This window comes from Fringilla coelebs (assembly GCF_963513975.1).
Source record: "Fringilla coelebs genome assembly, chromosome: 8".
NCBI classification, from domain to species: domain Eukaryota; kingdom Metazoa; phylum Chordata; class Aves; order Passeriformes; family Fringillidae; genus Fringilla; species Fringilla coelebs.
The window spans coordinates 5,325,646-5,349,726 of NC_140066.1; the positions used below are offsets into that span (position 1 = coordinate 5,325,646).

The 24,081-nt window shown below is 44.1% G+C and overlaps 1 protein-coding gene across 2 annotated transcripts in view; it reads left to right on the plus strand.

The window, feature by feature from the left end:
* PRKG1 (protein kinase cGMP-dependent 1) overlaps positions 1-24,081 on the plus strand; it is a gene marked incomplete at its 5' end in the record, with an annotated part of 340,143 nt that overhangs the window by 253,737 nt on the left and 62,325 nt on the right. For both annotated transcript variants that reach the window (XM_084210094.1, XM_084210093.1), the window contains 2 exons: positions 9,354-9,431; positions 12,729-12,823. In XM_084210094.1, the coding sequence (XP_084066220.1) occupies positions 9,354-9,431; positions 12,729-12,823 (173 nt within the window). The remainder of the gene's footprint in view (positions 1-9,353; positions 9,432-12,728; positions 12,824-24,081) is intronic.

Consider the following 24,081-nt stretch of genomic DNA (forward strand, 5'->3'; position numbering starts at 1 on the left):
AATCAGCAATTATTTTAAGGAAAACCTAAATATTAATTACCCTGATGAGTGTTTTCCCTTTGATTCCAACATTTTCCCGATGGATTTTCCCATAGTGTTGCCCACAGTGACACCTGCTGGAATCTGGCACAAGGTTGGCTTGCAGGTCCTGCTGAGTGAGTCCTGCCAGGGATTAATTAGGAAAAAAAAGGAAGGGAATACTTGATGAGGTGATGGAGACACCTACAGCCACCCAAGGAATGGCCACCAGGCTTGGAATACTGGGAATATCAGCTGGAGCTCCTCCACCCATGGGATCAATGGTTAAAACCCAGCTTTAAAGCAAAGATCAGACATGAAGATGGGGAGGGAGATCCTCCTCCCATCCCCAGACCTCCTCAAAGTATGGCTGTGTCCTTTTCCAGGGAATTGATTTCCCTTGGGAAATGGGATTGCTCACATTTGAGGGTTTGTGCCCCTCTGGTTTTAAACATCCCCTCAGAGGTCTTGGGGATGGATTTGAAATTCCCCACTCTCAGGGTGGCATTTGCAGCGTCTGGGTTGTGATAATAGGAATGGAAAAGTGTCCTCATGATAGCAAATCCTGAATTTCTGAATCCATGGATGGGCTCTTGCCAGCTGTAAGCTGCTGCTCCCCCAGGATTTCCCCTGTGTGGGATGGGATCCCATCTCCATTGGGGTCAGACCCCTCTGCTTGTAAATCCAAATGGCCATTTCCCAAATTCCTGCAGAGAAAGCCATGCAAAGTAGAATTCAGAGTTTAAAAAAGCCCTGGGGAAGGAATTTTGGGATCCTTGCCTGGTAAGGAAAAGGTCAGCTGTGCCTTCTGCTAAAAATCTGACCTGGATTACATTTCTTAGTCTTGTCCAGGTTTTGGTTTTTTTTTTTTTAGGATATAAGAGATGCTCCCAAAAAATCTGCTCTGAACTACAAAATAGCTGGGAAAAATCCAATATTTCTGAGCATGGCTATTGCATGAGAGATTGATGGAAGTGTTGCTGCTGCAGGGGCAGTTCTTGATGTGCTTCATCCTTCAGAAATCTCAGCTTTTACCATCTTCTGAATTCAGGATGGGATTTATTTTTTTTTCCCTCTCACACCTTCCTCTTTAGTTACCAGTTGTCCAAAATCCTGGAATAAGTTGGAGGCAGTGGATAGGTCCTGTAAAGTTTTCCTCCAAGCAAAGCTGAAATAGGCTCATGCAGCTCCAGCCACGTCAATTTTAGCAGCAGAGATTCTATTAAACAGTAAAAAATACTGATTTCTGCACTTAGGCAGGGGATATTTTGCATTTCTATTGTAAAACACAGGTTTTATCCCAATTTTCCAAATTCTGTTGTCAAGGAGACAGTGGCAACCCAGGTGAGTGGCTCAAGGCAGCTTCTTTTTCGTTTGGGAAAACTTTTTATCGATGTTTCAAAAATTGAGATTTCACCTTTTCCCAATTTATACACAGAGGGAAAGTTCACTTGCTGCTTTAATAAATATATTTGGGGCAAAGATTTGATCTTAGGGAAGTGTGGTTCACTTTCAGAATTCCTTGTTGAGCAGACTGGGAATAGAGGCTGAGGTTGTGTCGTGTGGGTTGATAAAATTGTGCATTTTTTGTACCTTTTGGGGAGTTGTTGAGCGAAATCAAAGGAAAAGGAGGATATTTTCCAGCAAGAGCTAAAATCCATGGGGATGTAACAGGGAATAAGACTGTTTAATTCATCTTCCAAACTCAGTCACCTGCACAGAACCCTCAAAGTGGGAGCAACTGGTGAATTCAGGAGTTTAAACTGGGAAAATGACCTGTTCCAGGAAAAGTCTATTGAGGATGAATAAATCCAGTGCTTTCCATCATTTCCCTTCCAGTAAAGTTGGTTTCCAGTGATAATTTGAAGTGCATTTTCATATGGAGATGTAGAGTCTCCTCTTCAGTCTAGACCATAAAAAGAAAATACATTTCATAGCAGGTGACTGGAAAAGTGGCTGAATATATTGAATTAATGTGCATTTTTTATTCCTCCTGATCGATTCTGAAATGAGTTTGGATCCTGGTGGCAATGCAAATACCTGGGGTGAATAAGCATGTGAAATTTGGAGGAAATGAAGGAAAAGAAATGAAACAAATGTGTTGATTTAAGTTGTTTACTTCCAGTTTCATTTTGGCAAGGAATTGATTCCCACTCTAATAACTGTGGAACGGACCTGTGGATTTAGGGAGTGCAGTGGGATTTCTACACACATTCTTCCATTATGATGAGGGAAACAAAATCAGAGCTGTTTGGGAAAGGATTGAAGGGCAGATCCTCTTGCATTTCAATGAAATTTAATTAAACCCCCATGGACTTGGGCTGCTGGTGATTGGAGAGAGGCTTTGTGGTGCAGTGCCATCACAGGGTTCTGTTTCTGGTTGGATTTCCTCAAAGTTCCTGTGTGTAATGTCCAAAGGAGGCTGGGAATGTCATGGAATTATAGAGATTTCAATCCTACAAAAGCCTAAAATTACATTAATGTGACTGGCCCAGGGCGCACAAAGTCTTAATTTTTTTTAATTGTGTTTTTATTTTTGCTGAATTTTACTATTTGCTAATCTTTACTCAGGGTGACTGATGAATTGATTCCAGTCTGTTGCCTGGGGATCCTTTTTCTAATTACTGATTCTCAGCTAATTCTCCACATTTCACAGCCATTATCTGTGAATCTGGTATTATTTAAATTCCTCAGCAAAGCTTTTTTGGGGTTTTGACTCCAGTTTGTGCCTTGATCTGCAGCCGAATCCCACTAGTGCCTTTTACCCAACTAGTTTATCTGTTATCTCCCCTGGGAATAAAACTTATTTTTTTTTCCATATCAGTTCATCTTGTTTTCCTGGAAAATCTTGTTGCTACAGCTCCTCTCCCATTTCTCCTGACCCCGTGCTGCTTTCACCCTCTGTCATCTCTCTGCTCTCTTAATCCTTGAACTCTTTGAGTTCTCCCTCTTGATCTTTGAGGTTGGTCTCGACCTTTTGCCTTCTTCACCCCCCTCTGGATCTCTGAACTTCCCAGCTTTCTCAGCATCCTCCACCTCCCCAAATTCCTCTTTCTTCTCAGCAGGGAGTCCTTAAAAAAGAGCAAAGTTTGAAGCACAACAAGTCCTAACCCTAACCCAGCTCCTGCTCTCTGGCCAGTGCCAAGGAATGGCAGGAGGAAAGGTCCAGGAGTTCCTCCCATCTTGTGCACCTTCCCTTTGAGAAGCAGGAACCCTGGCCAGCATTTGCCAAACATGGTCCTTTATCCACCTTGTTGCCTTTTAATTATCCCAGAAAATTGCCCTCAGCAAGCCTTGGGTTGAAGTCCAGTAGAATGGAAAAGAAAGAGGATAAAATCACAGCCAAAAGGACAATGTCATGTTTTGCATGACTAGGAGATGAAACCCTTGAGGTTCATCCCTGGTTTGCATCCTTCTCCTTAGTCCTGCTTGGTTTAGGGAGATTCTGAGATGAGCTGTGTTTGTTCTATGGCCAACCTAATAAATCCTTTTTGATAGGTCACAAATGCTCCTAATTATCCACTGTTAATTGCCATTAGGAGAGTTTTGTGAAGTTTGGGTGTTTTCTGGTGTAAAGACCTGGACTTTGGTGGTGTAAAAGGAAACCAAACTGCTCAGCTGTTTGCTCTGGGTGCTGCAGATGTGGAGCTGCTGCTTCTTTCTATGAGAGAGTTCAACCTTCAGGCAGCTTCTGAATTATCACAACAGCAGTGTCTTGTTTACAGCTCAATGCAAAAAACTTGAATTCCTGATGAAAATTCAGCCTGGGTTTCAGGACCAGCAGTTTCACCTGAGGAGCTGTCAGAGCTTTGGTCAGAGTTGGAAAAATCAGTTTGGAGATGGCCTTCTGCTCTAAATTGGAATGTGCTCAGTTTCTCTCTTCCATGGTTCCCATTTGTATAACTTTATTCCCATCTCCTGTCTTGTCCCAGCGGCTCAGCTGGGAGAGGGCTGGGTCTAGCTCAGTTTGTGGAGGTTTTTTTGCCTTTGAGACAACTGAAATGGAAGGAGGTTTTGACAAAAAGGAAGAGCAGGAGGGTGCCAGCCCTATCTCCTTCCCTCCTGCTCACTCTAAGCACACCACGGGGAACAGCAGTGCCAAAAACCAGAAGAAACAACCAGAAATTAAAGCAATCATTTAACCAAAGAGCTTCAAATTAGGGACATTTCTCACATCTTTGCACTTCAGTAACAGCAGGGCCCTGTTGTTTATCCCCTCTGGTTTATCCATTTCAGTGTGTATCCCATGGATTAGGTGAAGGCTGTACTTGCTTTTGCTCCAATGAAATAGTTGTTGAATATCCTTTTTTTACTGTTCCCATACATCCTTTTAGATTCCTTTTCCCTGGAGCAATCCCTCAGCAGCACAAATTGTATCTTGATAAAATACAGGTTTTATCTTGTTGAGGACAGATGAACTCATTGTGGGGAGTCATCTCTTAAATCATAGTTTAATTTTAAGCAGTTACTCTTGGGCCAGGGAGTTGGATCAATAATCCTCATGTGTCCCAACTGTATCCAACCCTAGAATTCCAGGATTTGTATTGTTCCAGAGGCTGTGCTGTGTCTGTGCACAAACAGCCCCTTTTGGAGGTGCATTAAGGGCCTTGCTCAGGGATGGTTTTGCAGGAATTGGAAGGAATAAAGTACAGAACATGCCACAATTGGAGAGGACAGCAGAGTGTCCAGCTCACTCTCAGAAGTGTTTTCCTCAGTGCTGTCACAGCCCATTAAGGAGCCACAGTGAGTCAGGGCAGAGGAAATGTCTCCCAAAAGGATTGGACAGGGAGACAGGCTCCTGTCACTGTCACAGCCCAGCTTCTGCTCTGAAATACAGACTCAGAGTGCTGGTGGGATATCAAAGAGCTGTATCTGTAAGGAGGAGGAGTAAGTTTGTAATGCCATCAGTATGAAAAACAACAAAAAAAATTGCTGCAGGATATTGCAGCTCAGTTAGAGCCAGCTGAGTGAAAATGGCAGGGTCATGGAAGAGTTTGGGTTTGAAGGGACCTCAAAGCCCATCCTGTTCCACACCTTCCACCATCCCAGGCTGCTCCCAGCCCTGTCCAGCCTGGCCTTGGGCACTGCCAGGGATTCAGGGACAGCCACAGCTGCTCTGGGCACCCTGTGCCAGGGCCTGCCCACCCTGCCAGGGAACAATTCCTCATTCCCAATATCCCATCCAGCCCTGCCCTCTGGCACTGGGAACCCATTCCCTGTGTCGTGTCCTTCCATCCCTTGTCCCCAGTCTCCATCTTTCTTGCAGGCTCCCTCCAGGTCCTAGAAGGTCATAATGAGGTTCCCCTTCCTCATCTCCTTTCTCAATTCTGTGCTCCATAATTATTGTGGCATTAAGGGCATGAGTTAACCCTTCCTTCCCCTCATCACTGCATCTTCCTCATGTTTTAATTTCCCACTTCTTGCCCTCTAGTTAAGCTGCTGCTTGGGTCTTGAGATGTCTTAAGTGTCAAAAATTAGGGATAAATGAGGAGAGGACCAGAAAAGCATAATCCTCCCCTCTGGCTATTTCAAGCAGCAGCATTTTTAGATAATCCCTGGGAGCAGGACACACTGTAAAACCAGGGAAACAAATCTGTCTGATTCTTAAGGAGTTCAGTACAGAAGACTGATATTTACCTGCTGGTTTTCCAGCATTTTCAGCAAATAAATATATTTTTTCCATTTTATTTTGTTTGCATACCTGTTGTCATTTTAGGATGTTTCAGGCAGCAAATCCTGAACAGGAAAAATAAATCTCCTAAAAGCTGCTTCTGTTTGGAGTTTTGCTGACAGATCTGTGAATATTTTTTAAAGTGCCAGCAAAATAACATATTTAGGTTATTTTCACTTTATTTTAAAAACACCCTGGATGCAATGGGTGGGACATGGAGAACTGTCATCAACCCCGTGTTGCTGTCAGTGGTTTTTGTGGTCCAAACCCAGCTCCAGCTTTGAAGTCCTTGTTTCAAAGCCACCTTTGTGCCTCGGCTCCCCTGAGGAGACCTTTGGCGCCGTGGGTCACGCAGCATTCCAAACTCCCCGTTTCCCACCTTTTCCCAAACATTCTCAGCATAAACACGGCAGTCAGAGGCATCCAGGGGCAGGAAAAATGAGCTTTTTCTCAAGTTTAACTGTTGGGTTGGTCTCCAGAGTGAAGGTTTCTCCCCGAGACCTGGTCCAGCTCAGACATCTCGTTTTTAATCAAGGGTTCCTCACAAGGTCTGGGCAGGCTCTCAAACATCCCAATTTTAGTCAAGGTTTCTCTGTGTTGGGGACTAAAGAAATTAATCACACATTTAACTCTTCTGACATGGATGGATTGGGGTGCTCACTGAAATATGGTTTGTACATTGCTTTGGGTCCTGTATCTGTGGGAGATTTTCATCCTGGGGAGCACTGGGACTCAAAAAAAGGAGTTTATTGACAAGATTTGGTGCTGTTGGGCCCCACTGTTCCTAATTTTGTCCATTTTCAATATTTGTTGGTCTCGTGAAAATCCAGTCACTCCTGAAGAGAACTTGCATTGGGTATTTCTCCACTCAAAGAAATGTCTATGTCCAGTCATTGGCATTCTGCATGGGATGAGGGATTTCCCAAAATGGGATAGTTGCCTTTTTTAGAGCAAATCTGACTCTGTCATGAGGTTGTTCATTCTGCTGTGGGGTACCTGGAGCAGGTCATGGAGACCTATCCATGTCTTAGCCTCTCAAACCTGCTAAGTGAGCATTCTTCCCCCTTTGGTGCTGGGATTTTTTTGCTCACTTTAAGTAAAAGTGACAATAGAAGTAAAGGGAATAAAAAACCCTGGTATTTTTATAGAGGCTGTTCTTACTGGACAAACAGAAATCTCCATGAGAGGCACCTGATGGAGGGCTTCACTTTTGTTCATTTAGGTTGGAAATGCTATTTTGTGAAAGATTCCGGTTTCTCTGTATGCTGAGAGACAGGATGGGAGGAAAGGGGCTCCAGCTGGGCCAGGGGAGGCTCAGCTTGGACAGCAGCAGGAATTTCTGCATGGAAAGGGTGCTCAGGCCTTGGCAGGGGCTGCCCAGGGAGCTTTGGAGGTGTCCCAGGAAGGGCTGGAGGTGGCACTCAGTGCTCTGGACTGGGGACAAGGTGGGAATGAGTCCCCAGGTGGACTCCTTGCCCTTGGGAGGTCTTTTCCAACCTCAGCCATTCTGGGATTCTGTGGACTTTTGCCAAAACGCTCCTTCAGAGATCTTTGATGGTACCTGAGGAGGTATTGCTGCCTCTCAGTTGGGGCTAAAAGCAAGAGCCTTGTCTTTATTTCCACTTCCACGTGCCCTGAGCGAGCTCTTGGGCACTTTGCCTGCCCAGGATGGCGCTCTGACACCGGGCAGGTAGCAAGAATTCCATTAGAAAGGTGAAGCACATGGATGAGCTGGTTTGTGTTAGAAAACAAGGAGCAGGAGGGCTGCTAAAGGAGGGGAAGGATGGGTTGATTCAAGCAGGAAAAATCGCCTGTGGAATGAGCTGTGAAAGAAATGGCTTGGATACATAAACATGAGGATGTGGGTGGCAGGGAGGGCGTGGAAAGAGGCACCAGTGAGGAGCAGGTCAAGCAAAATGAAAGCTCTGGGCACTCAAGGAGGGACTAGAGGAATGTGATTGGAATGTTGGAAGAACTTGGCTGAGGTTAGAGCTCGGATTAAAAAAAGAGGAGACAAAATTTGCTGAAGTGAGAGGCAGCTTTAGGTGCTTTAAAGCTCAAATTTGTGCTCCTTCCATTCCTTTGGCAGAGTTCTGGGTGGGAAGTTTGAGAGGAGTCATGGGTTGGGAAGAGCCGTGTGTGGGAATGATTGGGAAGATTTAAGGGTGGAATGGTTGGGTTGGAAGGTTGGGAGAACTTGTGGGTGGGAATTGATTAGAACAGCAGGATTGAGACTCAGCTCTGCAGCTGTTGGTGCTGGTGGTGGCTGGTGAGCAGGACCAAGAAGTGGCCTTTTAGGGAGCAGGTTTATCATATTAAATTGCCCAGAAATCACATTAAAAATGCCATTAATGTTTCTAATGAATACGGGTTACCTGTTGTAAATTTAGAACCCATTAGCCCAGTGTTTTCATTAATTAGATTTTCGGGTGCCTGCAAGATTCCACTTGAGGGGGGGTCTGATCCCAACACCTCCTAAAATCAGGCCTTTCCAAGGGATTTCACCCTGGATGGTCAAAAATGTGCACTTTAAATCTGCTCTCCATAAACACCCAACATAAGCAGTAAAATTCTGCAAGTTTGTGTCCAGATCTCGTCCAGACTTTTTTTTTCTTCCTCTCCCTCTACCCACTCTGGCACATAAAAAAGGAAAAAGCTGGGGGTTCTGTTATTGATCTGTAAATGATAAAAAGATTGGGGTGTAAAGATAAATAAACAAACTCAGGACAACACAACACCTTTGGAAAAAAAATCTCAAGCTTAACCAAATTTGAGGATTTGGATTAATTCCCCTGTTTTAGCTCCAGTCCTTGTTTGTTTATACATACTTTGGGATTAGAAGATCTGATGGTGAGTGCAGGGTGTTTTTGGGGTGACTTTGTCCCAAATTTGGGGTGGGATAGAATACCCAATACCTCCAGCTCTCCTGGTCATGGCTGAGAAATCCAAGAGACATTTATCCCAAGGGAGATGCAGGAGAGCTTGGTTGGGAAGCTCTTGGCATCCCCCAGTCTACTTTCGGTTGAATTTGCAGCAGCAGAGCATCTGGGATAAAAAATCACAAGGTTTTGGGGGGAGGTGTAAATATCAGTTGAAAGTCTTGATTTAGAAAATATTTTGGTTTTTCGGTGATGTGTAAACGCACATTGCTTTTGATGGGGTGACACAAGAGATTAAAGTCTCCTAACAAGTTTAGATGCCAGCATTGATAATGTAATAACAGGAGAAAAGAAAAACTTAGTTGCTGAATAAAACTCTTGCTAGCAAAGCTGGAAAACCACCAAAATCAACCAAAAAAAAAAAAATAGGAGGGAAAAAACTTTTTACACCAGACTTCTTATTACAGTTTAGTTCATGTAGCTTATTCCCTGTTGGAAATTCCTCTGTCTCGTTGATGTGCTAAAAATGGATTCAGGCTGTGAGGATAATTCATCTGGGCACAGGCTGGCACCAGCACAGCCAGAAGAAAAATGGGCAAGCCACAAATGCTTCCAGTTTAATTATTCTATCCCTTACCACAGGACAATCTTTAAGTCACAGCCAATGTCAAGCTGGGATAAAAGGGGTCCAGGGTGATGTTCTTGCAAAGCTGCCAAAAAATGGGCTGGAGAACAGGCTCTGCTTTTATTTGTTCATCCTCATTTGGTTCCTTTCCCTCTTGCAGACTCACTACGAGAGTGGAGAGTACATCATCCGCCAAGGGGCTCGAGGGGACACCTTCTTCATCATCAGCAAAGGAAAGGTGAGTTCACGCCTTCCCAGGCCAAGGGGCTCCCAAAATCCTGCTCCAGCCTCTCTCTCTCCCCTCCTGAGGCACAAATGTGCCAGCACTTGACATTTCATGGAGCTCCTTGGCTGGGTCAGGAAAGGAAGAGTGGCTGAAGGGCTGAAAATGAAATCCCCTGCTGGTTTCACATGTGCTCCTGGGAAACACTTTGGGGTGGAAACTGTTGGGTAAATGACCAGGAAACTCAATTTCTTTGAAATAAATCCTACTCCTAAATACTCCATGATTCCAGGCCTCATTCCCATGGCTCTCTCTTCCCAGCTTCTCCAAATAATAGAAAGGCAGGGATGTCTGAGTTCTCTCCATAGGGGAAAAAAGGTCTAAGTTTCTCTTCCACTGCTCACAGGGAAAATATTTTTGACCTCTTTTCCCATAAAATGCTGATGGGATTTTATAGACCAAGTTTCTTCCTTCTATTCAACAATAATTTATAATTTTTTTAGCTTGCCTAATACACTTGAGAGACACTTGGCTTCTTTCCACATAGCAGGATGGAGATTTTGGAGAGAATACACAGTGACTTCCAGCTGCCAACTCATTTTCCACCATCGTCTTCCACTTTCTGGGAGCCAGTTTTTATTGTAAGGCAAAAAAATGGTCTTTTTCAGATCAATAAGGATGTCATGGAGAAGGTTTTGAAATGAAGTTAATCATAGCCTGCAGAAATCCAAGTTAGTTGGTTTGATGCCCTTTCACTTCCCTTCAATCAGAAATAACATTCCCTCTTTTCTCAGAGTATGGACAGTCATGAGCCAAGCCTCAAATCCTTTTCAAATTTCCCTGGAGCCTTCTCCTCTCCAGGTGAGCAGCCCCAGCTCTCCCAGCCTGGCTCCAGAGGGGCTCCAGCCCTGGGAACAACTCCATGGTTCCTCTGGACTCATTCCAACATTCCCCAATCTACAAAGAAATGTAAAAACCAAATCCCAGTTGTTGGCCTGCAGCCCTTTACCCACTCCCAGAGGATGGAGAAGACCTCCCATTGCTCCAGAGCCCTGGACTCCTCCTGGAGCAGCTCCTTGGCTTTGTCCCTGGCCTCTGCTCCTTTATCTTGCTGTGGCAGCTGCAGGCCAGAAAAAGGGAGCTAAAATAAAACAAGGCACTGGGACTTGCTAAAAAATTCCCAGACTCTCAGCTGGAGCCTGATGGCTTGACAGAAATTCCCACAGGGATAGTTAAATCTGCCCAGTTTTCTCTTCCAAGCTTATTGCTTTGGAAAAGAGATGCCGGTGGCTGATGGGTGGATGGAGCTGGAGAGAGTTTAATTTTAATGCCTGGCTTAGGATGGATGTAATAATTAATCCATGCTAAGCCTTGGATAGTGGCTCAGCAGTGAAACAGGGAATAAATGACAACAAAATACAGGATTTTGGAGTCGGTCTGTGCTGCCTGGCACCTGGAGAAGCTGGAGCACATCACCTCCCATGTCCTGTGGTAAAACTTGACTCAGGCAGCTCAGCAAGGCAGGAAAATGCTGGCAGCAGCTCCTGGGAGCACACCTGCAGTGAGCACACCTGCAGTGTCTGCAGTCAGCGTGAGCCGGATCAGGGAGAGCTCCTTAGGGAATGTCTGCCATGCCTGTCACGTCAGAGTGTCTGGAGTGCACAAAATCATGGAATTGTTTGGATTGAAAGGACCTCAAAGCCCATCCAGTGCCACCCCTGCCATGGGCAGGGACACCTTCCACCGTCCCAGGCTGCTCCAAGCCCCAAAGTCCAGCCTGGCCTTGGGCACTGCCAGGGATCCAGGGGCAGCCACAGCTGCTCTGGGCACCCTGCCCACCCTGCCACGGAACAATTCCTCATTCCCAATATCCCATCCAGCCCTGCCCTCTGGCACTGGGAACCCATTCCCTGTGTCCTGTCCCTCCATCCTTTGTCCCAAGTCCCTCTCCAGCTCTCTTGTACCTTTATGCCCAGGAATTCTGCTCTTCTCTTCTCCAGGCTAAAGTGAGCAGAGATAATTTTTTACATTTCTGAACCCATCACTCCTCTCAGAAATACTGAGAAAACTTCTGCTCTGTTTTCTTCCAGCCCATTCTCCATTGATAATTCTTTTAGGACCAAATTCCTTTTTCCCTTCTTCCCTGCCAGCTCCATCCACCCCACCTGACCCCACTCCTGGGTTCCTTTAGTGTATTTATTTTAACTTGTTTCCTCAGGTCCTACCAAGCAGAAATCAAAGTGATTTCCAACCATGCTGTGTGCAGGAATCTGGGGAATAATAATGGATGGAAATGGCTCATTCCCTTCTGCTTGGGAAGAGCTGCTTGCCTTTATCCAGAGGCAGCGTGGGCCTTGCTGTGTCATTTCCCACCCTTTTCCCTTTAAAATCCACAATATGGCACCAATTTTATTCAGGTTACCCACTGGAGGCTTTGAACATTGTAGAAGCCACTCTGTCCTAATCCCTAAACACTCTTTGCTTGGGAAAATTTGAAGTCATGGGAAAAAGAGTTGAAATCTGCATTGAAATTCCCTCTGTTTGTCCAGGGGTGTTCCTGGCTCATCCAGCCCACATTCCCTGCCCTTCCATGAGTCAGTGCAGGTGTGCTGCTCATTAACCTCTCAAACCCACTGGTTCTGCCACCCCTTAAAGAGCTGGGAGAAGGTGCAGGCCACAAATTTAATTTAATATGGAAATTACACCAGGATATCACTGAATCCAAAAGGATGTGCCTGACATCCCGCCTTTTAGCTTTAGGAATTTCCATGTGCAAAAAGGCTCTGGTTGGAAAGATGGAAAGTTTTGATTTCTGCTCCAGCTGGAGTTGTTCCCTCCCTGAACTGGAGAAAGAGCAGAGCCATGCTTCATCCTGCAGTGCCCCAAATTGGACACTTCAGTTGTGTCCAAATGGGGGTGATTTGTGTTCTTCCTGTCCCTTCAGGGAACTTGGGAATGCTGGGAACCATGTGGAACAAAGCTAATGGCAGCTTAGGCTATAGATGATAGATACACAGCAAACTTTTGGGATTTTATTCCCCTGTGCTTGTGCAGCCAACTCCATATTTAGAATTAAAAACATTCCCAAAAATCCAAAGCTGTGCTTTTTTGCAGGAGTAGTAGGAAAAATCCCCGCTCATCTTTTTTGGATGGTTGGTTGGCGATGCCAAGGGAAGAGTGCAGGACTCTGGGGAATTACAGAGGAGGCTTTCCTGACAGATCCAGGAGGTGACAAACTCCCCTCTGAACAAAGAGGTTTTAGCTGTTAATTCCAAGTTCCCTGAATCCTGTGGGGTTTTGGCTTTTCCACAGGTGAACGTCACCCGGGAGGACTCTCCCAGTGAGGATCCCGTCTTCCTCCGCACTCTGGGGAAGGGGGACTGGTTTGGAGAAAAAGCCCTCCAAGGGTAAGTGCTCCTTCAGAAGTAGTTCTTGAATTTTGATGTTTTCTCCAGGTTTTTTGCAGCTTTCAGGTGGTTTTGGCCGTTTGGGAATAGATTGGGAGTGGATTTATTCTTTTGGAGTCACTGGATTTGTGCTAGAAGGAGGCCCCACCTCGGTGGGAAATGGGTTTGTTCTGCACTTGAGCAGCCAAATGTAGACCTTCCCTCGTTTGTGGACATGAAAAATTAGTTTATCTTTGTGCTTCCTTCCCCAAAAATCCATTGGAAGTTCAAAGAATTCGGTTTTTGCAGCTCTGGAGTGTTATTCCTGTATGGAAAAGGATAATTGTGGTCATCCTGATGGGGTGGATGGCTGAAAGTTTGGGGGGTTTCAATTGCTGTGCTGCATTTATATGGGATTTTGGAGGTGGAAATTGGATGTGAGTGAGCACTTTTATATAAACAATTTCCTTTGGAGATGAACTAAAAGGAGAGAAGCTGCAAATTCATATTCAGGCTACAAAAATAGGCTTCATTAAGGCAGGAATTTGGGACACTCATTTATCTTCATGGATAAACATCTTTTCCTGGGGGTTTATCTGGGTGCCAGAGCTCTTGGGCTTTTTTTGGGATGCTGTGGTAACTTGGTCAATCCCTCCTCTACCACCCTTCTCCCCAATAAAAGGTGGCAGAATATTTGAAGGCAGAATTTCCTGGGACTCCTTGGCAGCCAGAGATGTATCAAGCACAAACTTCAAGTCTACGAATCTCTTCCTTAATTACAAAATATTGTAGTTATTGAACAAATATCCTGATTTTGATTCCATCCCTGCACAGCCCTGGTGACACAGAGCATCCCCATGGGTGGGAATTCCTTGGCATTTCAAATAGAGTAGTTTGAGATTGGTTAATTTGCAATACTTGGCTGCATAAATTTGAATATTCTATTTAGCAATAGAAACTTAATTATTGAGAGGACGTTCTCAGCATGCAGGGAAAGCACAATCCTGCCATGCTTGGAAGTGCCCAAAGCCAGGCTGGAGCAGCCTGGGACAGTGGAAGGTGTCCCTGTCATGGCAGGGGTGGCACTGGATGGGCCCTTCCCACCCAAACCAATCTGGGATTTTTTTTTTTTTTTTTTTTTTTTGCTAGAGAATTCCTTCAGAACCATCCCTCCAGTTTGCTGATAATCACAGGAGTCCTACAGGGAGATTTAAATGGAATAATGTGAAAATATTGCAATGTAAACATTTGGTAGCTCAATAAATTGCTAATTAATGAGTTTGTCAGGATTGTGTGAGGCATCCCTGTTTGGCCACTTGGGAAACCTTTAGGATGATTCCACTGCTGTAAAATACAGCTATGGCTGAGAGCCTGAGATAAAATTGGATTTTTACTCTATTTTCTTTCCTTTTTTATCTTTGATTAATTTTTAAAAACTTTGCCAGGGCCTTAGCAATACTTGAAATCCCAGAATGGTTTGGGTTGGATTGGACCTTGCAGACCAAGGGACACTTTATTAAAACCTGATATATTTCGTGCGTGCAGAATAAAACAAGAGCTACAAATCATTTCTTCATTAAGAGAGAAACTAATGCAGAAATGCAGCCTGGCAGGAGCTGGGATAACAAACCCCTCCCAGCAATATGTCCCTGACAGAGCCATCAGGGACTGATGTGCATTATCCTATTTTCCATGCTCACAGCAGATGGCACCCATTAGTTCCCAGTATCCCATTGCACACTGGCAGAGCGAGGCATGAAATGATGATCCACATCCTCTCCCAGGCCCCCTCGTACCTTCCTGGCTAATTGGAGGCAGCAGATGGATGCTTTGCAGTCTAGCATGACATAATTTAGGGTGCTCTACAATCAGGTGTTGTTTTCTTCATCGCAGTAAAAACATTTGTAAGTGTAATAACATAATATAAAGATTTATTGTAAAGCAATAATTATTTTTATCAGCACAACGTCAGCCCTGAGCAGATTGCCCACAGAGCCTGGGGGCTCTCTCTGCTCCCTGGGGCTGTGGCAGAGCTGGGTGCACACAATGCTGTGCCCTGGGCTCTGGGATGGCCCTGCTGCAGCAGGGAGGGGACACCAGGTGACACTGAGCTCCTGCAGCCTGGGCCAGTCTGTAACATGTATGAATTATTTTAAGGCATGGCATATGGAGGAGGTGTGGGAATTTGGGGAGCTGTCCCTCCACCATGGTCATGGCAGGTCAGCTCATGTGTGGAACTGCTGGAGGAAGCTCCTGTTTGACACTGAGAGCCCCCAGGCAAAGAGTGCCCTCCCCTCATCCTGCTGCTTTGTAAAGACTAAAATACGCATTTTTTGATTGATTCTTTGCGGTGTGTAGGTAGAAGAACAAATTGTGGTCTTTGGGTTGTGCAGGAGGTGCTACGCCCTGGTGACCCCAGCATTGATAACTGAGCTGTTGGGACTGATTTCTATCTGGGTTTTTTTGTTACATTCTTGATGATTTGAAAATGGGAATGGTGGTAGCTGTTCCTCATGGGACAACACATCTGCTTCCAGGAAAATTTGTGTTATTTCCCATTTACATCTCCATCTCTGGTAGTTATTTTCCCTAAGTTACAGAAATCATCTCTCCCCTATCTGCCCCAAATCCCTGGGGCATGATTTGTGCCCTGAAAATTTCCTGGAACAGTAAAACAATATCCATGGATATGGGTAGGAATGTCAACAGGACAATTTCTGTGCTGACCATTGCAGAACCTGATACCATATTCCCACCTGGAATAGTGGGAGTTGCTCTATTGGATGTTGACATCAGTGACCTGAAAAGCTTGGGAATGCACATGGGAAATATCAAATCAGGATTGCAGCTGGTGATGTCAGAGCTCTCTTTATTCAGAAGTTGATGTTGGAGCTGAATTTAATGCCAAAAGCTTTTTAAAAGGCTGAGGATAGAAGTAGGACTTTGTTCCTGCTCTTATAGAGGGTTTTTTTCTTGAGCCAGACTCCAGAATTAATTGTTTTCTATTAAATCTCTATTAAACTCTGCAAGAGGTGCTGGGATCACCCCACTCCTCCTCCTGTGCTCCCTGCTCTAATTCCCACATTCTGTAGACTGACCTGACCTTTCCATTGCTCCTTTTCCCAGGGAATAACTGAAAAACTCAGTGTTTCTTTAAAAACTTTATAACCCAAACCTAGAAGCCTTTGGGATGCCCCACCTTGCTGCCATGCTCTCTCCTTTCTTGTCCTCTCCAGCTTTTTTCAGGTTTCTTGGCTGTCCTGGAAAGGAGCCCTTTTCCCTTTTCTCTTTCCTTTTCTCATTCCCTTTTCCCCTTTTCCTTCCTCTTCCTCTCTGCAGCTTTCATGGGCTGAATCCTTTTCCAATGTCCTTGAAATGAACTTCCCAGGAATAATGAGGGTTATATTCCATTTTCCTGGGACACCTTCCTTGCCTTCCCCTGCTCCCACTAAAACCTTCCCATCTGCTCCCCTATGAAACTCATGGCCCTGAATTTTCCAGGGAAAAGAGAGTGGAATGGAGAATTGGAAACATTTGTCACTCTGGGACACAGAGTCAGGTACACAAGTGTAAATGTGGCAGGTATTTCATCTCAGGGTGGCATTTCCAGAGGTATATATGTGATTAAAAGATATATTTATCCTATAGGATAAAAATAGGAAAATACCATTGTAATTCCTATTTCTTTAGGGAGAACCAGGGCTCCTTCTGCTGCAATCTCTGTGGTTTTGGGAAAACCAAATCCAACCACCAAAAAGTGTTGGGAAAGGGCTTGAGAAGCAGCAAAATTCTGGTGTAGGAAAGCAGATGGAATTTGTGATGGAAAAATGGGCTGTGGGCTGGAAGGACAATGAGGGAAGATTCCCTCCTGGGGTGATTCCTCTTGGCATGAAGCCATTCCTTGGTCACAATTCTGAGACCTTCCCTATTCCCAGTTTGGAAGAGTAGAAAAGGGAATTAAAGGCAGCCATGGGGTAGGAATGCAGTCCAGGATAATGCAGGATAATGCAGTTTTCCAGCCAGGAGCTCCATGGAGATGGAGATGTACCCATGTGTAGAGGCCACTGTAAAATGGAAGCAGTGCTTCAAGTGTTGATGTGCAGGAGAATGAAGAAAAACAACTCCAAAGGAATAATAATCTAACTTTGGCAAGTCAAAAAGCATTTTTGCCACCCCTGTTGCTACATAATGTGGGTTTTTTTCCATAAATCCAATTTTTTCCCTACTTCCCAACACCTGTGCTCTGTGTGTATCCCATGGACTGTGGATCTGACACATGGTCTCCAAGGACTGGCTGGAACTTTTGTCATCCATTATCTCCAGATGCTTTTTACACTTTTTGCAAGCACTGGGTGGTCTCAGAAGACCTTTCAGCCTTTATTTCCCTTTCCCTGCCAGGGAGGTGGGAGCCCTGCTGGATTTAGATCCATCCCTGATGGGTTTAGATCCATCACCCTGAGGCTCAGGAAGCTTTTCCAGGTTTTTGGGCAAGCTGTTGGCAATTCCCTGAAACAAAACCCTCCCAGAGGCTTTGGAGGGTGAGAGCTCCAGAGATGGGACAGCTGCAAGTGGAGAGGCAAAGTGACATGGGGATTTTGTCACCATCTGCTCCTCTCAGGGCTGGAGCTCCTCCTGTGGCAGCTGGGTCTGAGCTGATTGATTTCCTGAGGATACCCCATGGCAAAAAATCAATTTAATGGTGGAAAAATGTGGCCTGGCCTCAACACCCTTGGCTCAAGCAGCTGGAGGGGGTTTATGATTGCAGAATTGTGGAATTTCCATCAGGCCCTTTGTGGTTTGTTTAATTCCAGTGTTACGAGTGTGATGGGTTTGCTTCCCTTTCTCCAAGTCAGGCACTTCTCCCAGGTACCAAGCCACAGGAGATGGGGAAATGGCCAGGCTGAGCATCAGGATGAATTTCTCCACCAAAAGGCTGTAAAGCATTGGAACAGAGTGCCTAGGGAAGGGGTAGGATCCCCAGAAAGCATAATCCAGGCAGGGTCTGGAAGTGTCCAAAGCTTGGAGCACCCAGGGATAGTGGAAGGTGTCCTTGCACGTGTCAGAAGGTTGGAACAAGATGAGTTTTAGGGTCCCAACCCAAACTATTCCAGAATTCTGTGCTGATTTCCAGGATTCTGGGCCTTTGTTTGACAATATATGAAGGAATGAGCTGGAAAGGACATTTCCCAGAGGGCAGAGCATCCTCACAGCATCCTGCTTGGGAGCACTGCACTGGCACTCCTGAGGAACAGTTTATTCTCTGCTTTTCCAGCAGGAATGAATTGCTTTTATTGTCTCTTTCTGCCTAAAATCCCAACACAGAACAGATCCTCCCAAATCTCCATCTAACGTGGCATTCCCAGCACCCAGAATTAATTGCTGACCACCACCCTGAACCGGAGCTGCAGCTTTAATCATTCCTGATCCTTGCTGGGTTGAACATCCTCAGGCAGTTTTTAAATCTTCCTTCTCCTCCTGCACACTTTAAAGTGTGGCACTAATTGCCACAGTAGGTTTGGGCTTTTAATGGTGCTTGTTTGGGTTTTTTTTTCCTTTTGGATGAGCCATCTGCTGCTTGAGGCCATTCCTCTCAGTTCTCAGATGTGCAGTTGACTTGATGATTTTTAGAGTCTGTTGTCTGAGATTATACATGTGGCAACAAGCCAGGTGAAGACAATTTTCCTCTACTGTCTTTACATTTTCTGGCACATTTAGTGACTTGTGAAGATCTCTGGAAGGTGTCCCTGCCCATGGCTAGGCAGTTGGAAGTGCATGATCTGTAAAATCCCTTCCAACTCAAACCATTCTGGGATCTTCTGAACTCAGCCCAACTTTTTTTCATTACCAGGAGCCACAATTTTTATAGAAAAGAAAATGCTGTGTCTTAAAAACTGTTGTAATATATTTCTATATAAATATCATGTACATAAAATATGATATTTATATCGAGGTTTGGAGCTGGAACTCAGCACCTGCAGTGCAATTCTGTGTTCTGACAAACAGCTCAGTTTATAATCTCAGGGTTTTTCCTAATTTTTGTGCAGAGAGCTGGTGCCACCTTAGTCAGGCTGGTCAAATAGATCCTCATGGAAACACCTCTGGTTCTGAAGGGATGGGGATGCTCAGGAATGAAAGGCTGGTGCACAGAAATTCACCTTGTTTTTTCATTTATTTTCTAAGAAAAAAAAAAAAGAAACCAAATATCAGAATCATGGAGTGGTTTGGGTGGGAAGGCACCTTAAAGATTCAAAATTCCACCCCTGCCATGGGCAGAGACACTTTCCACCATCCCAGGCTGCTCCAAGCCCTGTCCAGTTTGGCCCTGGGCACTGCCAGGGATCCAGGGGCAGCCCCAGCTGCTCTGGGAATTCCATTCCAGGGCTTTGCCCCCTCCCAGGGAACAATTCCTTCCCAATACCTCACCTAAATTTCCCCTCATTCTGTTTGAAGCCATTCCCCCTTGTCCATCCTTTGTCCAAAATTTCTCTCCATCTCCCCTGTCGTCCTCTTCAGGCACTGGAAGGACACAATGAGGTCACCCCAAAACTTCCCTTCTCTAGGAGAACAATTCTCCCTGAACAATCCCAATTCTCTCAGCCTTTTACTGTCTGCCTTTAAAATATTTTTATCAACCCAAAATCTCCCTCAGGGAAAAATAGCCATTAGGAGATAAGGTCCCTTCCAACCCAAACCTTTCTAGGAGTCTAAAAAATAAAAATTTTGTACTCTCCTCCTCACAAAAAGGGCATAAATAACATTATTTTGTTTGGGGAAGTTACACTCAGACCCAAGTTGATGACTCAAATGTAGTTAGTAAATAATCAAGTGGTGTGGAGTCGTAAAGACAATTGTTGTTTTAGAAAATCACAGCTTACAGATTGTTCTTGCTTTTTTCCAAGTGAGTCATAGCCCAGGAACTCCAATTGTTCTTGTTTTTGTTTTTGTTTTTCTTTTGAAGATGTTGTCTAAAGAGCAAAGACAGTATTCTTCCTGCTGAGTTAAAAAAAAAAATAATGTTGGGTAAGCAGAGTGTGCCAGGTGGAGGAAGGAAGGCAGAATTCCAGGGGTTTGGGGCAAAGCAGCACCACAGAAGGTTTATAGTTACCCATATATTTGCTTTTGCTGCAGTGAACATCTCCAAGAATTTTTCCAATGTCTTTTTTTCCTCTGTGTTCCTTCAGAGCCTGAAGAAAAAAATTGCTGCACTAAGGAATGCATAGGAAATAATAAATATTATTGCTATTTATTAGCTAAGAAAGCTGCTGGAGCACCATTCACATGAAAATAATATGGTTTTAATTTAATTTAGTTTCTTAAGTAGCACAATTTGGAGGATTTATTTTCCTGTCTGACATGGGGTGAGTGGAATGAGTGCTGATGGAAGAGATTTCAGGGGTCAGATCTGGTCCTTGCTTCCTGGAAAGAGCAAAACCCTGGGATTGCACTTTGTTTTTCCCATCTGGAAGGTGTGAAACAGCCTGGCAGAGATGAAGGCTCCAAACTCTTCCCTTTTCCCTCTTTTCATGATTTTTTGCAGGCAATTCCTGCGTTGTGTAAAAGAAAAAAAGGAAACAATGGAGGGGAAAAAAATCCCCATGTGATTTTTGTCCTGCAGCAATACCTTGCTGTCAGTAATAACCATCAACTATTAGATCCAAATGTTTTATGCTAGAATTTCAAAATGAGGATGTTTGTGTCAAAATGATGGTTTAGAACAAATGATTCTAGTCGAGGAAAAAAAATGCACGCTCTGAAATAAATGTATTTTTAATGAGAGGAGACAAAAATCCCTGTACAAGAGTTCCAGTGAGGAAATCTCACATTTTCCCTGGGAAAATGCTTCCATCAAAATACTCCCCCCAGCTCTGTTCAAGTTTGTAAGCATTAAGTGGAACTGAAGAATGCAGCAGTGAATTTGAATTCTCTTAAGTTCCTTTTGAAAAAAAAAAACACCCAAACAAGTGAAGATGCCTATGGGGGATGCAGGAGCAGGAATTAATTCAAGGGATGTAGACAGGATAATCCATGTTAGCAAACCCTCAGAGCAGGTTACAACAAGATAGAATTGAAGAGGGGAAAAACAAAAAAATGGGATATCAGCTTAAATTTATAGCTGAATTTACAACAGCACCTCGTGATGTGGCTCCTGTTCCAATCCCTTTTTGTACCTAGGATGGATTTGGGTTTGTGTGTCAGGCTTTGGAGCTCCATTTAAAATTCCTGTAATTGATCAATTTTAGAAAATTGAGGGAGTTTTCTGCGCAGTAACCCGGAATTGGGATGCAGGGCCCACTCATTGTGAGGCACCATTGTAATTAAATGTTCAGGCCTGTGATTATAAATAATCAAATTTTTTTTTCTATTACAGCCATATTAAAATAATTCCACCTCTAAAATACAGAATAATATCAGCTCATGGCTCGCTGTAATTTAAACACAGAGGGACCAAAGGGAATGGCCTCAGGTTGCACCAGGGGAGGTTTAGGGTGGATATCAAGGAGAATTTCTCCACCAAAATGTTCTTTACAGACATCACTCTACCAGTCCCCTGCTTTGAATTTAATTATTAACATCAGTTTTAAGTCTCAGATTGCTTTGATCCTTTTGTTTGGGCCCTGACTCCTCACTTTTCTTGCCTCAAACCCCAACTCTTCCTCTTTGCCTCCATGATCTGTCCCCATGCAATCTTTCCACTGGTGATTTTGACATCCCACACCCATTTATTGCACTTTAAAAAGTATCCTGGGGCTTCTTCCAGAAGCTCCTGAGCCTGGGAGAAATTCCCAGGAAAGACCCACAGAGCTGCCCAGGCTTTGAGACTCCCTAGAAAGTGCAGATTTGCTGACAATAATTACATTTCCTCTATTTATTTCTTTAAATTGAGGTTTGTCACCAAGGTCTCTGCAGGCTTTTGCTGTTTGGAGCAAGGTGTCAGTGATTCTCCCAGGAATTCCACCACAGATTGTCCCAAGTCCAGCAGGAGGGATGGGAATTGTTGAGCTGCATGCCTTGGATGGAACAGACATTTTCAGAGGTTTAGCTGTGTTTATATTCAATAAAAAAAGGGAAAAGTTCATTTAAAACTACTGAAGCTGTGGGCAACCTTCATCTCAATTTAATCTTGGGTTTGTTCAGGCTGAAAAAGTGGTTTAGGGTTATGTGGCAGAACTTCTCTAACGAAGCAATTTCACTCTGGCTGCTGAAGGGGCTGGCAGAGATTTAAATTCATCAAAATTTTTCATATTTAATTTTTTTCCCCCTCAGCCCCTGGGTTTGTAAAATGCAGTTCTTGATTCCTGAAGTCTGAAGCTGTAAGTTACACATCCTTAAGGCACCTGCTAAATTCCATTATGTCCACAGTCGGGCTGTAATTAAATGAAAGGTTGGCAGTTGTAGAACTGAGAAGAAACTGGAAAGTTTTAGAGTTTTATATAGAACATGATCTTATAAAGATGAAAATTACTATTACAGGAGGTTACTCAGCATTTGAGCTAGGTGCTGGCCTTTTTCATCCCACAGTATAGTTCTTCAGACTGAAGGGACTCAGCTCTTCCATGGTACTGCAGCTCCTCTACACCCTTGTATAGTAAATTCAGGTGACCCCCTGAGGCAGGAAATGATTGGCATCTGACTCCAAGGCTTTGGAATGCTGAACACTCACTTTATTAAAACTATTATTATATTACATTATACTATATATAACTATACTACATCATACTTACTTCTAACTCCTGAAAAAATTTATTAAAACTATTATTATATTACTTTATATTATACTATAACTGTACTACATCACACTTACTTCTAACTCCTGAAAAACTTTAGTAAAACTATATTATATTACTTTATATTATACTATAACTGTGCTACATCACACTTACTTCTAACTCCTGAAAAACTTTAGTAAAACTATCATTATATTACATTATACTACATATAACTATACTACATTATACTTACTTCTAACTCCTGAAAAAATTTATTAAAACTACCATTATATTACTTTATATTATACTATAACTGTACTACATCACACTTACTTCTAACTCCTGAAAAGCTCCTGACAGTCAGGACACAGCTTTGCGCGATTGGCCAAGGAAACAAAATGATCCTCAACAGAATCCAGCTACCAAATTCCTTCAGGTGAACAATCTTCCAACACATTCCGCATGTGCAAAGCAACAGGAGCAGAGGATAGAGATAAGAATTGTTTTTTTCTTCTCTGAGGCTTTTCTCTGCCTTTCCCAGAAAATCCTTGTGCCTTGCTTTTCTCTGGGAAGAGAAATGTGGCCACACCATTGGCTGCATCATTGGGCAGGAGCATCTTCTCCATGCTGAAAGGGCAGGAATCAGGCAAGGTAAAACCTGCTGGGAATATTTGGGAGTTCAGTGGAGCAAAGGGGATGCATCAGGCAGTGAAGAGGCTGGGAGATTTTGCTCCCATGATGTCCAAGCCTTTATGCAGAAGCCGCAGAGTAAATCTTGCATCAAACAACCAGGACGTGATCCCAGTTCCCCTTCCTGGGATTTTAGCATCCTGACCTTTTAACCTTGGACAATTTGACATGTCCACCAGAGGGCTTTGCAAAAGGAGATGGAATTTGAAAGCCAGTATTGTTCTTTTCTGGAGCTGGGTATTCCCAACACCTCCCGTTTCCATGGGTTGGTGCAGCGCTTGTAGGCATGGCTCTGGCTGGGATTTTCTCTCCTGTCTTGCATCTGGAATTGGCATCTGAAATTCTCTCAGTGCTCTCTTCAACCTTTCTGGGGAAAATCTGCCTGGAGGAAAACAGGTGGCACAAAAAGGTGTTTGGTTCCTGTTCTTCACAGGACCTGGAACTGGGGCTGTGGTTTTCAGTCTGGGACATTTACAAATGAGTTGGATTTGCCAGAGGGAGTGGAGCAATATGGGCAGGAAATAGAGAAAAATCAGCTGAATATTGGCCAAAAAAAGAGCTCTAAAGGTCCCTGCTCCAACTTCCTGCTCCAAGCAGGGATGTCCCAACTCCTGGAGCAAAGTCATCATTCCTTTGTCCGGCCTAATCTTAAACCTCTCCAAGGAAGGAGGATCACCTATTACACTGCTCGAAGTTTTCCTGAGGTTTTCCATCATTTCCAAGCTAAATCTCCTCAATGACAACTTGGAGCTGCTTTAAAAAAATTCCTGGGGGAATAAATCCCAAGAGAATAATTTAAGCTAAGGAATCTGGCCTTTAACAGGGATTATTGCCACTATTTGCTTCAAAAAGCTCTTGAGCCTGGTCTTTATTGTCAGGAAA